The sequence below is a fragment of the Oculina patagonica genome, chromosome 12, assembly GCF_052425735.1.
Source record: "Oculina patagonica isolate OP01 chromosome 12, crgOcupat, whole genome shotgun sequence".
NCBI classification, from domain to species: Eukaryota; Metazoa; Cnidaria; class Anthozoa; order Scleractinia; family Oculinidae; genus Oculina; species Oculina patagonica.
In genome coordinates this window covers 14,031,420-14,048,136 of record NC_135769.1, presented here as the reverse complement: position 1 = coordinate 14,048,136, position 16,717 = coordinate 14,031,420, and the positions used below count along the sequence as shown (strand labels likewise).

General features: G+C 37.4%; 1 protein-coding gene and 1 pseudogene across 1 annotated transcript in view; one reads left to right on the top strand and one right to left on the bottom strand.

Annotated features, from left to right (window-relative positions):
- Positions 1-15,543, top strand: part of LOC144632681 (putative tRNA (uracil-O(2)-)-methyltransferase) — a 47,120-nt gene extending 31,577 nt beyond the window's left edge. Inside the window, exons 5-12 of the mRNA XM_078491376.1 lie at positions 1,571-1,678; positions 2,111-2,182; positions 4,860-4,966; positions 7,067-7,127; positions 8,960-9,082; positions 12,073-12,691; positions 13,206-13,322; positions 14,699-15,543. Of these exons, the coding sequence (XP_078347502.1) occupies positions 1,571-1,678; positions 2,111-2,182; positions 4,860-4,966; positions 7,067-7,127; positions 8,960-9,082; positions 12,073-12,691; positions 13,206-13,322; positions 14,699-14,937 (1,446 nt within the window). The 3' untranslated portion in view covers positions 14,938-15,543. The remainder of the gene's footprint in view (positions 1-1,570; positions 1,679-2,110; positions 2,183-4,859; positions 4,967-7,066; positions 7,128-8,959; positions 9,083-12,072; positions 12,692-13,205; positions 13,323-14,698) is intronic.
- LOC144632120 (uncharacterized) lies at positions 3,168-4,421 on the bottom strand (annotated as a pseudogene).
- Positions 15,544-16,717: the final 1,174 nt, after the last annotated feature.

Genomic DNA, 16,717 nt, shown 5'->3' with positions numbered 1-16,717 from the left:
TAGCAAGAGGCAAGACGAGGCACTTACCTCGTCTAGATTTTAACCCAAAATTAAAAACAGAAGAATATTTGTTTCAAGAAATGCCTCATGAAAAATGTTCAAGAAAAACTTTCAGAGCTTCTAGGATTCCAAACTTTCTGGAGGGCATGCTCCCAGACCTCGTAGCAAGATCTTGCCTTCTCTATACCAAAGGTCTGGTTACGGCCCTGCCTTTGAATGCAAGTTTCTCTAGGTTTTGTCCGGAGTTTTTTTCCATTGCTTCATTCATTCTTTATGAGGTGGACCCATGGACAAACCGCATGCAATACCCACACGCCCACCTCTGGAAACCTGCAGCCAATATGTCATTAGTTCATGCGGTAACTGTACTTTAAATTTTAACATAACATTAGGATTGTTTCTTTAACCTGAAGCAAAATAGTCGTAGTCTCAGAGAGACATAAGCATCCATATACATGACAAATTGTGTGTAATACTCTAAAACTTACATGACCTTTGAATGACATTGCATAACCCATTCAGTCATGGATTATATGGGTCATACAATCCATACAACCTGTATAGGTCATAACCAATTGATGGTTTATGGATCACAGTGAGCACTACAGATGGCGAAATTTGCATATTCTATGTGAGACGGTGAACTTCATATCATTAGTGAGAAGGCATGTTTTGACCATATAACCTGTACAACTCAGCAACTGCACATCAGAAGTGCAATTTAAACATGTCCAACCCAAACATGCTAACTTAAGCAGAAGTTCTGAACAAAAGTCATCTTTAGAGTCAAGTAAATAGTTGTTGCTAGTCAATGTTATAATTCTTGTCTGATTCCAATCAGCTTCCAATCAGACAAGAATTATTTAATAAACAAAATTTCGAATCAGTTTTGTGACAACTTTAAAGTCCTGTCATGGACTTACTGTTTGGAAGAGGCCTAGTTGATGATCACCATGTTTGATCATTTTTAAGTGTATCATATAATAGTTTACATGTATATATGGTTTTGGGGGATGCTGTCTTATTAAATTAGAGATGTTTGTATGGATTTTAAGCTATGTTTCAAGGGCCATAACTTGGTCTCTGTTAAACTTAAAAGCACCAACCTTGGTCAAATGACCAATCTCGACGTGATCTTTCATGTGGCGATGTCAGTTTATCAATTGGTTTAAAGTTAAAACTCGCCCCAGTTCCTTGCGCAACCTTGGAACGGCCAATAGCTGCACTGTACTGATCAGACATCAGTGCTTTCTATTGATCAATTAATTTTTAACTCTTAACTGCAATTTTTATCTTTCACCTACTTTTATGATAAAATTTTATATTCTATTGTAATTTATTGATTTATTTATTTATTAATGTATGTGTACGATTCCTCGTTTTTCTTCTTCTTTTAAGTGTAAAATTTTAACTTTATGCTTAGATATATATAATGTAAATAGTGTCCACAATTAGTTTTTTTAGCTAAATACTTCAGACACTTTAATAAAGTATTTCACAATCTGCAGACTATTTATATTGAAATTCATTTTGAATTTCAAGAAACTTATAGTTATGTGACTTATGACAGATTCTATGGAAGGAGGAACGAGAGGCAAAGAATCTAAAACAAAAACAGAGCTTTGTCGACCTTGGATGTGGAAATGGATTACTTGTCCATATTCTCAGCAGTGAAGGGGTAGTTATGTTTCCTTTACTTGTTAAATTTATCCGCTACAGTGCAGATTGAGCCAAAGGTGCCAAAATAATAATGAAATTCGTACTGTTTTAATAAAAAAATACAATGCCCAATTTTGTTAATAATCATCTTTAACCCAGATACAACAAATAAGATACCTTTTAATCATTATCATCTGTTTCTGGTTTAGAAAGCATTTATAATTGTATATTAAGCTAACAAACGAAGTACATATTAAATAACTTGGGTGCAGTTATGCTGAGAGAGGCACTATAAGAGTAAAGTGTCTTGCCCAAGAACACAACACAGTGCCCCGGCCAGGGATCAAAACCGATCCAATGTCCAGCACACTAACCATTAGGCCTTCATACCTGCCACACTTCGTTCTTTCATTTTATTTTACACCTTTCTTTATTCATGTTTTAATTTCAGCACCCAGGTACAGGCATTGATGTTCGTCGCCGTAAAATCTGGGATCTGTATGGAGGAAATACTTATCTCCAGGTATACAATGTACATGTATAATAGCAAATCTTGTTAATATGAATTAGTGAATCTATGTCATAGCAGGGAAGACTCAAAAACCTTGGCAGAATTCCTGGCAACATTTTCCAGTTTTAGTGCTTTCATTTAACTCAAGTTTATGAATAATTTGTCAGCAGAAATTTTCTTCTAATTTTAAAATACAGCAGCTCTTTCTCCTTTTCAAATTAAAAAAAAATAAGGTCTGGAAACATTATGCAACGTGACTAAGTAACTTCCTATCAGCAAATAGTGAACTGGAAATGCTGTGGTACAGTTTTGTCAGCAAGTCCTAGTTTTCTCTCCAGATTGCACTGTTAAATATTGCACTCTCGTGAATACTATTCCATAAAAAGAAAAGTTCAAACTTGTACCTTAAGTTTCCTTCATAAACGCTGCCTGTTATGTGGGCATATAAACTTGATTACTTGTTGGTAATATGTACATGAATTAGAATTTCAAGGTGGCCCCTGACCCCTTTATTGGTCTGACACATGCACAGTGATTTCTTAGAATTTTTAAAGCCTGCAGAAGAATATATGCTAAAATGATGAAATACCGTAAAATTCCAGTTACAGTATAAGCTCTTGGCTTATACAACTTTCATTAGACAGTTTGTAAGGGGTTTTTTGTGGGCTTATAAATGGAGGGGCTTATAAGTGGAATAAAAAATGTTTTGAAACGAGCCACAGCATTGTTGATCAAAATATGTTTTTAAGTTACAAAGTCATAGTAAACCAACATTAAGCCATGTTCATCCAGCAGACTGGGGCTTGTATTCGAGAGGGGAGGTAGATGGGCCTATAACCAGGGGGGCTAATAAGTGGGGGGGGGGGGGGTTATAACACACAAACACAAAAAAAGAAACAAATAACACACCAAAAAAAAGCAAACACAAGCAATATTATTGCCCGACGTTTCGGCGACATCATGACGCCATTATCAAGGGTAAATTGAGAAAAATTAATTAAATGCGGAGTTCAAAAAGTAAAACATTTGCATAATGGTGGTGGCAATACAAATACTTTAGCACGGATTGAATCATTTGCACGTTCAAACTCGGTGTTAATTGCTTGATGTAAAGCATCTCGTTGACAAGCCAATGAAATTTGTTCCTGCATTTCTTTAGTACTTTGAAACAACTGAGGAAGTCCTCAGGGACAGCACCCGCGTGGTCATTGTCATGATGCTTGCGTACAGAAGATGACGTGCTTTTATGGCCATCCACACGGGCATGCAAATGCCCGCATGTGTAGCCAACATAGCTCCCTGTATCACACAGGTTACACTTAAATTGGTACACTACGCACTGCTGACCAATTTTCCGACTGACAAATACGTGCTGGACTGTTGTTTGGGTCTTTCAACTGCGTCTTTACAATGTTTGCAGAAACTTGGTCCTTAAAGGGTATGACTGCTCGGGTCACGTCATTTCCCGCCATTTTCCCCGAAGCCTGCAATGGCTGCCGGCCAGCAACTCTCGAGTTTACAAAGGTATTGATGGTGGAGTTGATAAGAGGGTAGTCCAGACGTGAGAATAAAGATTTCAAACATTCACACTCCTCCGAAAAGTAAGGCCATGAGGAGGACAACCGGTACGCGCGATCGAGCATAGTTGTTAGTAAGCTCTGTTTGTAACAGTTGTCAACGTGACTCTGGTAGTGGACAAGTAAACCAGTATTAGTAGGCCTCACGTAAACTTTGGTCTCAATTCTAGGTGCACGGTTTAGGAGCTAGGTGCCGAGAAAGGGGAGCATTCCATCCTTTTCGATTTCCATTGTGAGCTGACAGAGGGATGGGCCTGGTTCCGGTGCTGGCGTGTCCACCAAGGTCAAAATAATGTTCCAGTTCAATGGTGCTCTGTACGAACAAATCGACGGAGTGGCCATGGGGTCCCCCCTCGGGTCTTTGCTAGCTATTTAACTTGTTCATGTCATCGCTAGAAGATAAACTAGAGCTAGAAGGCAAACTGCCTGATTATTACCGCAGGTATGTTGACAACACTCTCACTGTAATGCCCAATATTACTACAGCTACAGACTTCCTAAACACCCTGAACCAAGCCCATCCCTCTGTCAGCTTCACAATGGAAATCGAAAAGGATGGAATGCTCCCAATTTACACTGAAGAAGGGCTCTACCCGAAACGTCTGTTAATATTAATTTTTTGACACTTAAAAGAGTTTTTTCTCAAATTTCTTTACTGTGTTACACAGTGGCATTTTAAAAATAATAGCATCCTATTAAAAAGAAGGCTTCAGAAAACTGCTTTTAAGTTAAACAAATCTTGTCATTGTTTTTGTCTTGTCATTGTCATTGTTTCAAAATTTCTTTATCTTAACTTGCCCCTTACAGTACATCTAATAATCTATCAACTTTATTGGTCTTAAAATTTTACAAATAAAAAAAAAAGAAAAGGACCAAAAAGGAATTGCACGAACGGGAAAATAGTAACCCATGCGGGGCGCAACCCTAAAAACTAAAAAGAATGGCGATAAAAATCTTAAATTAAAAAATATATATATATGTATATACAATAAATCTAATTAATTACAATAGTTAAAAATTATAGTTATAACATCTCATGGAATAACAACTCAATCAATTGACTGAATATGCTTGATCTGGTCTCACAATGTTAAATTACTTCCCATCCATAGGAAATGGCCCTAGATCCCACAATACCTGCTCTATTTCCAGATGTTGACTGGCTGATAGGGAATCATTCAGATGAGCTTACACCTTGGATACCAGTAATGGCAGCCAGGTCTGGTTACCGGTATACAGCAATTCTCAAGATGTGATGTTTCCTGTTATGAACTATTTTGTACACAAAAAGGGATGTTTTTATAGGGCTAACCTTTAGGGTTTAACTCCCCTTTGGTTTTTATGAGACATATTTAAAATTTGGGAGAATCAATTTGCATTAATAATAACAATATGTTTATTATGTTAAGCCCCTGGCCAGAGGTATTTTTTTCGGGGGCGGGTTTTTTGTGGGGGGGGGGGGGGGGGGGGTAAAAAAAAAAAAAAAAAAAAAAAAAAAAAAAAAAAAAAAAAAAAAAAAAAAAAAAAAAATTTTTAGGGGGGGGGGGGGGGGGGGGGGGATTTCCACTACAGGGGGGCGACGAGGGGGGGGATCGAGGTTGGGCGCTTAATCGAATAAATACTATGTCAAGTTTAATAATTTCTTATTAATTTGGATCTTACTAACTTGTGTGCAGTCATTGGAAAATAATAACACAAACCAATTTTTGCCGCAAATAAATTTGTTTTGTACAATAGTGCCTTTTAGCGCTCAAGAGAAAGTTGTAAGGCTGATTTAATTTTATATTGTGTCCTGTAAATCAATCCTACAATTCACTTACAACTGTCTTGTACATCACAAAAATAAACATATGTTTTAAAACCCTAACACAAATCGCAGCCGCAAACAAGAAAAAGATGACATTTTGTGATTTTTATTGACTGAGTAGAAGAAGTTTTTGTGTCAAAATTGCGGACTCCACCTGAATAAATCCAAGGGTAAACCAAAGGCTTCTTTGTTCATGGAGGATGTGTAGTTTAATTGTTAACACAAACCCTATTTCTCTAGTTATTCTATGTTTTCAAGTCTCATTTCCTCCAACTACTGCCTGTAAAGTATGTGAAGCCTTTGCTCTGTTTTCCTCCTAAGCCATTCCCTTTTCCACACTTCATTCTTATTTCACCTTTCTTTTCCTCAAGATTCGAGATTCTTTTACAAATTACATAAACAAAGACTGCAGGGGAGCGGAATTGTACACAATTTTGGCATGTTGTAAGCCTGTTGCATGCGACCATGTAAATCGGCCCTTAGTTCACTTCAAAAACTAGTCCTCATACAAAACCTCTTATATGAAAATGAACATGCAAGTAAAACACAATATCATACCAATAAAGATTCCTTTTGATACAGAGAAATGACATGATGACTTTTCACAAGGGGTCTTACATAATTTTGAGGAAATTTGTCAGAAATTTAACATAATTAAAAATAGCTGACACCTTGTGCATTTTTTCAGGAAATTTGTCAGAAATTTAACATAATTAAAAATAGCTGACACCTTGTGCATGATAAAGGCTGTATCTAACTGCAGCCTTCTTTTTTTCAAACTTAAGAAGCAATATAATTATGTTAGTGATTGTGTAAACAGCATAGTTAAGATCTGATTGAATTTAAATAAATACAGTAGTTGTGAATTCACAGGCTCAATTGAACAACAGTAACATTTTATTGTATATTTTATTTTTTTAGATTTTCCTATGTGTTCTTAACAAAGTGATATCCGATAAACTACCGGTACATATGATATGCGCAAGCTAGCTTAAGCTGCGACAAAGGTCAAACGGTCTCTTGCTCACAGCGGTCAGCTGTATATTTATTTATAAGAATTAGAAATTTCTGTCTACTAAATCTAATGCTTTTGTGTTCTATGTGGCGATTTCTGTGAAACAGACAACAGATCCTGTCAGTCATGTGATGGTGTAAAGCAATGATGTGGTCGCTTAAAAAGACTAATAATTTTGTTACAAATGGTCTGCTGCTAAGAACTGGCATTGATGAGCCACCTTGCTCCTGCAATCTCTTTTTTAGAACATACTATTGCTGTAGGAGGAATTAATCCATCCAGCGTTTAGTCTGAGTCTAGAGTCAAGAAATCCTTAGTGTGGTGAACACAGTGGGTGGTGAGGAGAGGAAACCCAATGAAACTTTGCACCATGCTAATGACACTCCTCTTCTTTAATAATATTCCTGCATACATTAATTGAGTTAAAAGTCTCATAAAACTGTAAATTATGTATAATAATTATTTTAATCAATCTTTCCCTTTCACTCACTTTGCAGGTCATCATACACAGCACAATATTTTGTGCTACCATGTTGTTTGTTTGACTTTAACTGCAAGGTACAAAATGTTTCTTTTTTGTCAGCAAATTGTTTCAAAGCTACATGTAGAACCCCCCTCGCCTAAATCAAGTCTCCAGGCAAGTGCACCTTTATTAATTGGTAAAGTACCACCACCAAAACTTTATTTATAGGCTGTTGTAGGAACCCAAATAAGCGCCCACATGAAAGCAATATAACATTAACGTGCTCCCCATGCAGCTACTTGACTACAATATTGAAGAAGAGTGGCCAACATTGTATGCATATGCATGCTGTATTGTATTTTTATCCACCCGTTTGTGGTGAATTAATTGATTGTTCTATTTATCTCCATTATTGTGCTTTAAGTTTATCTTTGGGTTAAAATTTTTCAAACCAGTTTGACTTTGATTTTCCTTTGTCTCATTTATATTTTTGAGGTTTTTTTCCCAAAAATACTCTTAAGTCGGTGCGATGGACAGTGTAGTCAGTCAGTCAGTGGGTGAGTGAATGAAGTGTGTTTGTTTGTCACACCAATCAGGTTTGAGGTACTATCAGAATCAATGAAATTGCAGTTTATAAAGGGGAAGTAATCTGACACAATCTGGTTGTAAATGAACGATATCATTCAAAGATTTTAAGTTTGTAGGAAGCTGAATAATTTGTTGAGGTGTGAATTAACCCTGGATTTGAAACATATAATTTTTTCATCACGCTTATCTGCTTACAACGCCCTCGCCTCCAGCAAAAGACCCAACACTAAATTGTTATTCGAGCAATTGCTTACGATGGGCTAGTTTTGCTAGGCTGCGTGGCCGTGTGCATAAAGCATTTACATTGCATAAAGCATTTTGCATTGAGCATTTTCTCCTTATGATGTTTATACTGTGGGTATATCTACAAAGAGTCATAAAAATGGTAACGAATCTTATTCAGAGTGTGTTGTGGCCTCTTGTTTAAAGAGTTTGTGACAAGGAAAGTTCTTAAATGTTGTTGAGACTCTGTGGCACCAACTGAAAGCCACAATTAATTTAATTAGCCTCCTTTAGCGTCTTGCTCGATTCACTGACTCTTGGACAAACTTGTAGCCTTTATGTTTTTACCTGTAATACACCATGTTTAGACATTTAATTAACCTGTATGGGTATTGACTTTAAAATGGTTTTGCTGTTAAAATCAACTATGATCGATAGTGGCAACAGGCTAGAATAAGAGCACGTCATTCCGTGACTGTTTGATAACAAAATTAGTTCTTGCTCTTATTTGTTGAATGAAAATTTACGTTTACGACAGGAAACAAATACTTCAGGTGTACTGTGCTTTACAAGCTTTCCCAAAAAAGATTGTTTTTTGATTATTTTTTTTAGTACTTTTTGATTACTCAATGGAGACATGGTGTTGTCAAGAAAAACAAAAGTATCATGTTACAAAAGTGAGATAAACAAAAGTGTCATGTTACATGCATTTAAAAAAGTATTATGTAACAGTGTTTGACAAAACACAAAAGCATCCTGTAGCAAACAAAAGTACAGATCATATTACAGTTGCAAAAAAGCTAGCAACAAAATAAGCGCAGAATATCAGAATAAGAAATATGTGCCATTTCGTCACATTCTTGCCTATGTTCATAAGCTGAAACAAAGGGAAATGAAAATCAAACTGGTTTGAACATAAAAACCAAAGATAAATTTAAGCCACAACATATATTTATATCTGTCCATTTGTTCCTTCCTTGCTTTCTTTCTTTGGTTGGTCTTTCGGATAAAAAAAAACAAAAAAAAAAAAAAACCCCCGGCCCCCCCGGGGGTCTTTCATTCTGTTGTTTTTGTTTCCGTACCATATGGATTTTGAAATCCATATTTTTTTTTTAAGTTCATCAGGAAGAGCAGTAAAGTGACACAGTATAGAGGGTACCTGGATTTTGTGCATGAAGTAGGAGAAACATGTGGCTTTCAAGTGGAAGAGGACTCGTTGAGGATTCCATCCACCAAAAGGGTAAAATTTATTAAATGCATGGGAAATGAAACTGCCAGTTTCTGGATTCTTATCTGTTGTTTACGTTTTGAAAGAAATCCTAAATTATAGTGAACATGAAAGGCATGTGAGCTAAGTTCTGATATAATGGTGTTGGGCAAAATGACTCTGTCTTGGGCAAGACAATAACCAGTAATTTTTTTTGTGAATTTCCACTGACATTGTTTTGTGGGTTGGTTTTTGGGTAATTGTGAAGAACAGCTCCCGCTAACCGACTGTCGGTCAACTGTCGGCCGACAGGTTACCAACAGACTACCGACAGGCCACCGACAGCCCACCGACAGGTTACCGACAGTTTCCCAAAACAGAAATTTTACTGTAAAACTGAGCAGTAAACACAGAAGTAAACCCGACACAGAAAGCGATTAAAACAGATAAGACTTATAAACATTGTATTTCATTGTACTACGGTACTTACTACAAAACAAATCGTCTCCTCGCCAAGATTTTCTTTTATACAAACTTCAATCTCTTATAAATATATCACCTACGTAACTTTATGTCCATAAGGCAAGCAATGAAATCACGTTCGAAGATGATTTTATCCAAAAATCAGGCCAAAACAGTGCAAAAACTTCTCCACACACGCACTCGCTGAAGTCGCCCTAGAATCCTTTGCGACCCCTTCCGAGGGGGAATGAGACTAAGTTAACCAATCCAATATGGCGGACAGAAATGGAGTAGCTGTGTTCGCGTAAATTCTCCGGTCGATTTCGGCAGCGCAGAAGCTAGTTTTAGGCTGTGATGACCGAAACTCAGGAGTATATACCTTTCCTTTCAATTTCTCATAAATTTTGGGGTCCGTTACGGAGGAAAAACATAAAGAAACAAAAAGGTTAGTGTTACCGTATAACCGACAACTTACCGACATCTTACCGACACCTTACCGACACATCACCGCCTGTCGGCCGGCTGTCGGCCGACAGTTGGCCGACATCATAGCCAAAACCTGTCGGCAGGTTGTCGGCCGACAGACGACCGACAGCCGGCCGACAAACGGCCAACAGACGGCCGACAGACGGACGACAAACGGCCGACTGTCGGCCGACAGACGACCGACAAACGACCAACAGTCGACCGACAGTCGGTTAGCGGGAGCTGTTCTTCACAATTACCGGTTTTTGTTAGGTACTAATGGTAAGCGGTTGTTTCACCTACAGGTCGTTTCGCCTACAGTGAAGTTGATTCACCTACACGACCTGAGTTGTTTCGCCTACACTTAAGTCGATTCGCCTACATTAGAAGAGAGGAAGACCTAAATAAAGTTCAATATTAATAAAGTTTACCTTAAGGTTTCTCTCTACCTTAAGGTTATTTGATCAAAATAAATGACATGCTGTATGCCTGTCAAAAATTTCTAATAACTTCACCATTTTTGACTCAATTTCCTTGAAACTTTCGCATTTTACTCGAAATTTATCGAAGAATAATACGCACATCAATATGTCAATGTAATGATCATGAGTTTTGCGCGATGTTAACTTTATTGAACACACCTATTTGGATAAAACTGCTATTTACAGAAAACTGAGTGTGAGTGCTCAGATTCCATTTAAACTGCTGCAATTAGCTCATTATAACATCTTATTATGACTCAAGTTTCCGAAAAATCTTTGGAGCAGAAACCTCAATACAATTTGATCATCAAAATATTAATCGCGGGCAAACTTGAGGTTTGGAACGCTCCAGCGCTTCCACATTTTGCCCAAAAGTACCATAACCGAAGACAAAGAAAGTTCAATGCATCAGTTTTGACAGCTCCAAATCACATTCGCCTATTTGCAATCATTATGGAAAAGACATCCCTTGGAAATGCAAACCCTGTTCCACCGCTCATGTCTCCTGACATGTAACACATTTGTCTCATGTCTTTATGAAAAAAATTCTTTTCATAGGTTAAACCGCTTAGCTAAGTGTGTTGCGAGAACATCCTTTCTTGGTCTCAGGCCTTGTGTCTTTTTCCCTAGTCCATACTAGTCAAACATTACGCTTGACAAGCGAGTAAAATTCCTGATCGCAACCTTAAGAAATTCGATCTGCCAAAGATCACTCACACTCATCCTCTTCGCTCCTGGAGCATAAGGCCACAATCTGCCAAAGATGAACTCTTCAAATTTGAAAAAAAAGTGTAGGCGAATCGACTTCACTGTAGGCGAATCGACCTGTAGGCGAAACGACTGACATTCAAACTAATTATTTTCAGCTTTTATTCATCATTCAGTTTTATGTATTTATTTACCGGTATTTATTCTAGTTTCCCAATTTAAGACGATACATAATATATCTAATAACAAAATAATAATAATAAAACATACAATAAATAACTACTTGTAATTGGGAGGATGATTTTGTTTCAGTTGGAATCTTACAAATGTGTGAAGCAGCGAGGCATGCAAGGCAAGACAGCGGGGCATGCAAGGCATGTGAGGCAGAAATCCCAACTCCAAATAAAAAGGCTAACTGTAGGCTAACTGGAGTGCTATTTAGGCTAACCATAGTGCTAACGGAAGGGCTACGTAGGCTAACCCGGAATGGATTGCATGCCTCACTGCATCGCACTTTGTGATGACCGTCCAGTTGCATTAGGCATAGATGGCAGAGGCTCTGTGGGTGTTAATTCTGATTGGTTTTAACTTGCATCATTTCAACTATAATAATAGGAGCAGAGCAGTTAAGGTGATAATTTACAGAACTCTAACTATAACCTCTTCAAACTGCAATCCAGTGATGTTGCTAAGGGCCAGCTGCCGGCTACTTTCAGTGGCTGAACAAGAACTTGAATTCGGCTAAAATTTCACATGAAAACAAAGACCTGGGTAAACATTTAAAGCTGCCAAGGCCAGAAAACCCACCTGGGCTTGCTGATAAGCCTGCTTAGCATTTTCTTAGCTACACCACTGGCAATCCTGGCAAAATTGTTGACTGAGAACCTTGAATCTTCTATTTCCCAGATCTGTCAGGTTGGAAGGCAAAGAACATTTCCTGAACAGAATACTCCAAGAAGAGAAAGATCAATAAAAGAAATGATACTAAGAAGAGGTTGTGATATTGATGCTGGAAAAGTACCCAAAACTTTACTGAAGGGAAGGGACATGCCGTTTAATTTGCAAACTCCATGCAACGTAATTGGAAAACAATCTGTGGAAGTGAGAGAATCTCCCTGCAAAAACTTACAACAGCCGAGTCATGTAACGTCTGGCAGAGATCAAGGAGGAAACATCATTGATATTCATGAAGAAGAACTTCAGCAACATAGAAGCATCATGACTGCTGCCAGTAATGACTTGCGTATAGAAAACAACTTCAATACTCAGACTATGAGTAGCTCCAATACTTGCCCATCTCAAGTATTGTCATCCACTTTCCAGCCTCGTTCATCTAAGGAAATAATGAGAAACTGTACAACTTTGGATAAATCACTTAAAGATTTTATTATCAACACTGTGGCAAGAAACTTGTTAGATTTACCTCTGGCAAGTGACAAGTTAGCAAGCACTTCACACACTGCTTCAAAAGTAGACAAACAGGTTGCAAGTTCTGCAGCTAGTGCTTCCAAATGGCGAAAAGGAGGTAAACAATAATAAAAAAAAAATTATAATCAAAATTTATTTAAAGGTGACACTCATAGTTATATTTAAAGTTAAGCTAAGCGTGAAAAGTGCCTTATCAAAATGGCACAAAGCTTACTTCACTAAACTTCCATATTAATGACAGAAAATATTCATCTAGCAGCTTTTCAGCAAAACAGTATTTGTCACTTTTTTTCTGATGTGCACAAAAGTTGCTTTGGCCAAAATATATGAAAAGGAATCACATAACAACCCAACTAATGGTTGTAAGGGAGACTTATTAAATAAATGCAAGTACAAATCTACATGAAGACATGTAGCAAGTTTACGTGCAAATGCAGACTGGTGAAAGTTTATAGGACTTTGTTTTTGTTTTTGGTTTTCATGGTGAGATACACCTCTCATTTTACACAAGTATTCATTGTCAATTGTCATTTTTTCTACCAAATTTTTAAAGCTGATCAAAACACAAGCAAACCTTGTACTAGTAATTAACTTATTATTGTATCTGACAGGTGAATTGCAACTTTCTGAAGTGGCAAAAATGTTTGAAAAAAGTATTTTGCTTCAACTCAAGAACGAATGTGGCGGACTTCAGACTCTACTGCGGAACCATTATTACATTTTCAAAGGTCAGTTACAATGGGTTATTCCAGAAAACAGCCACACAAAAATCCACCCTCAGACAAGTTTTCAGGACCTCTTGACCTTCCTCCCAACCAGATTTTAGAGGGATGTCCAATACACCAAACTGGGTCGATTCGACTATTTCACTTAACGAATCGACTCAACGGAAGTCGATTTGCAAGAGACTAAGAAAACTAACAGCATCTTGGCCAACAGGGAGGGTTGAAAATGTTGATGATTCGACTTGATTCGATCGATTCAACTTCCTGGATGTCGATTCGTCATACAGGATGTCGATTTTGAATACTAACAGCATCTTGGCTAACAGGGTGGGTAGAAAATGTTGTCGATTCGACTTGATTTGATCGATTTGGGTCGATTCGACTGCCTGGATGTCGATTCGTCATGCCAAATGTCGATTTGCGAGGGACTTAGAAACTTACTTGATTCGATCGATTCGAGACGATTGGTCTGCCTGGATGTTGATTCGTCATACCGGATGTTGATTTGCAAGGGACTTAGAAAACTAACAGCATCTTGGCCAACAGGGAGATTTGAAAATGTTGACGATTCGACTTGATTCGATTGATTCGATTCGACTGCCTGAATGTCGATTCTTCATACAGGATTCGCCTGCCATGATGTCGACCCAACATACCACCCTGTTAGCCAAGATGATGTTAGTTTCTAAGTGTTGCGCAAATCGACTTCCGGTATGTCAGGTCGACATCAAGGCCGACGAATCGTCTCGAATCGAGTCAAATTCACGACATTTTCTAGCCACCCTGTTAGCCAAGATGATGTTAGTTTCTTAGTGTGACGCAAATCGACTTCCGGTATTCCGGGTCGACATCAAGGCCAACGAATTGTCACGAATCGAGTCGAATAGACAGCATTTTCACCCACCCACCCTGTTGTCCAGAATGCTGTTAGTTTTTTAAATGACAGATTGATGCCGTGCGATTCTATCGAATTTAAAGTCTCACAAATCGATCTGAGTCATGACGACTTGGAAACGTCGTTCATTATTATCGTTTATTTTTACTTGCTTATGAAAATCAGCTTTGTCATATAATTTCTGACTAGCTACATTCCTTTCACTGCTTGATAAAACTTGTTCTGAGCCAGTGCAAGAAAAATTTCTCTTATCTTGACAGGTCTATCAGTATGTGTCTTGATGGTTACCCAGGGATTTGGGGGTTATCAACGCCTTTATTTATTACTGGGTATGCATTAGAAATGCGACAGGTATACCAAAAGTTGCGAATAGATATACCATATATAGTTTGGATAAAATTAATTATAATAGACTTGAAAAGAGTACAGTGATTATAATATTATTATTATTATAATTACAGTACTGTGTCATACTCTTGTGCAGTTGTAGGTGGTGTTGTTCAAATGAGGGATTGGACCCAGGAGTCCCCAGGTCCAAGAGGAAAGAAGGGCGATTCAGTTAGGAAACAGCGGAGATCCCAAGCCTTATGGAAAACTTCAATGTGCTGGTTTTACTTACATCATCCAGATGGGTGTCCTGTTCCCTCAGAACAGTGTCCCTATGCACATGCTGCAGATGAATTGAGAGAAAGACCCACAGAGGATTACCTAAATAGTCTTTAGAAATGTCTTGCAAACTTACATATTTTAACTGGTGGCATTTGATTTGCTTTTTTAAAAAAATAAGGGTACTGTTGTTTTAGCTCAAGTGAAACAAATTTTATTCTGCTGTGCACTGTTGTGCTAGCTTAAGTATCAGTATTTTCTTGTTTGCAAATTTTATATGTAACAATAATTTTTTTGAGATCTTAAAGCAATTTTTGTCCTCATTTGAAAATCAACACTGTACTCAAGAAAAAACAACTATTGAACTCCGCTTTTGTGCTTGGTTAAATCTATATATTATGTAATCTAAGGTTTTTATTGTCAGCTTACAATTCTGTTTGTTTTGTGAAAGCCACAAAAAAAAAGCCATGGAAAAAAATATTAGGGTCTTTCACTTCTAAACTTGCAGTGCCTGTGTTCTAATGGAAGTTTGATAGGCTGAGCTAATCACATTTCAGTGTTTTCATCAAAAGCCTTACAAAAATATACTAAGTAAAATCAATGCAGCTGTAGCTTCAAATTTAATCCAATAAAATTCTATATTGTTTCCTTTATTTACTTTTTTGTCATCAAGCTGTCCATCCTTAAAATAGAAGTCATTAAACTAAAGTCTGTTTATCGCTGTTTAAGTCTGATTAGTTTGCTGACTGTCCTTACAAAACTGCAACCATGGATGCAAGTGTTGGAAATAATACGCCCCTTTCCCCTGTTTAAAATTTGTTGTTAATTGTTTTTTTTTTGCATGCCCAACATTGAACTCACCCTGCGAGCATAGCCTCTTTAAACTTCCCTGCAGTTGAGATTTGAGAAGTAGAAAGAGGCTCTGCACAAATCGTGTCGTTTCTTTGAAGTCGCCACAGCCCCAAAGTTTGGACTAGTCAGCCCAGATTAAACTGGTTATTACTGTAAGACATTAATTTTTTGGAAAAACTGACAGCCAATACAGACCACACAGTACGCTCTTGAAAGTACTAGAGCTGATGATAGCTACCGTTTAGGCGTACGTGCAGCTTGTGGATCATTTAGGATATTGTTTTTTCGCAAACCAAGAAGAAATTTTAACACTTCTTCAATTCTAAACTCTAATATTATGGCACTTAAAAAAAAGCTATTTAAATCCTGAAGCAAGTAAAACCAAAAAAATTGTGAAGTACTGTGTTTTTGACATACAATTAAGTATAAAAATAAGGGAAAATAAGTCACAACGTTTCGAACTCATCTTGAGTTCATTATCAAGTAGATAAAATAAAATAGTGAACGAAATGCTTTTAATTTGCGAGAGAAAACCAGCACTAAACACGCAGGCGGACTCAATACGTGCGAAAGTATTTACCTAATTAAATACCGCACGCACTAAGACCGTGAACGCTAATGACCGCGAAATATTCTAATATACTCTATCACCTCTATTTGCATTTAAACTTAAACTCGACCGTTATTTTATTTTATCTACTTGATAATGAACTCAAGATGAGTTCGAAACATCGTGACTTATTTTCGCTTATTTTTATACTTAATTGTATGTCGAAATGTTCTCTCATTAGAATACTGTGTTTTTGGGTTTGATTATTGAAAACGTGTCATGATACGAATAAATATGCTCAAAATGAATTGTTTGAATCAAAATAATTGTGGGCCCAAGAGAGGCCCGCAACCCTAATCTTGATAGTGACCAGCAGATTGCGTATAATGCGTGTGCGCCACATTTATAAAAGGCTAGTTGCAAAGCGGAAGTTGAAAATTTTGTTCTTCCACCAAGAACGATCAGAATGCAAAAAAATGTGTCTTCTTCAAGAAC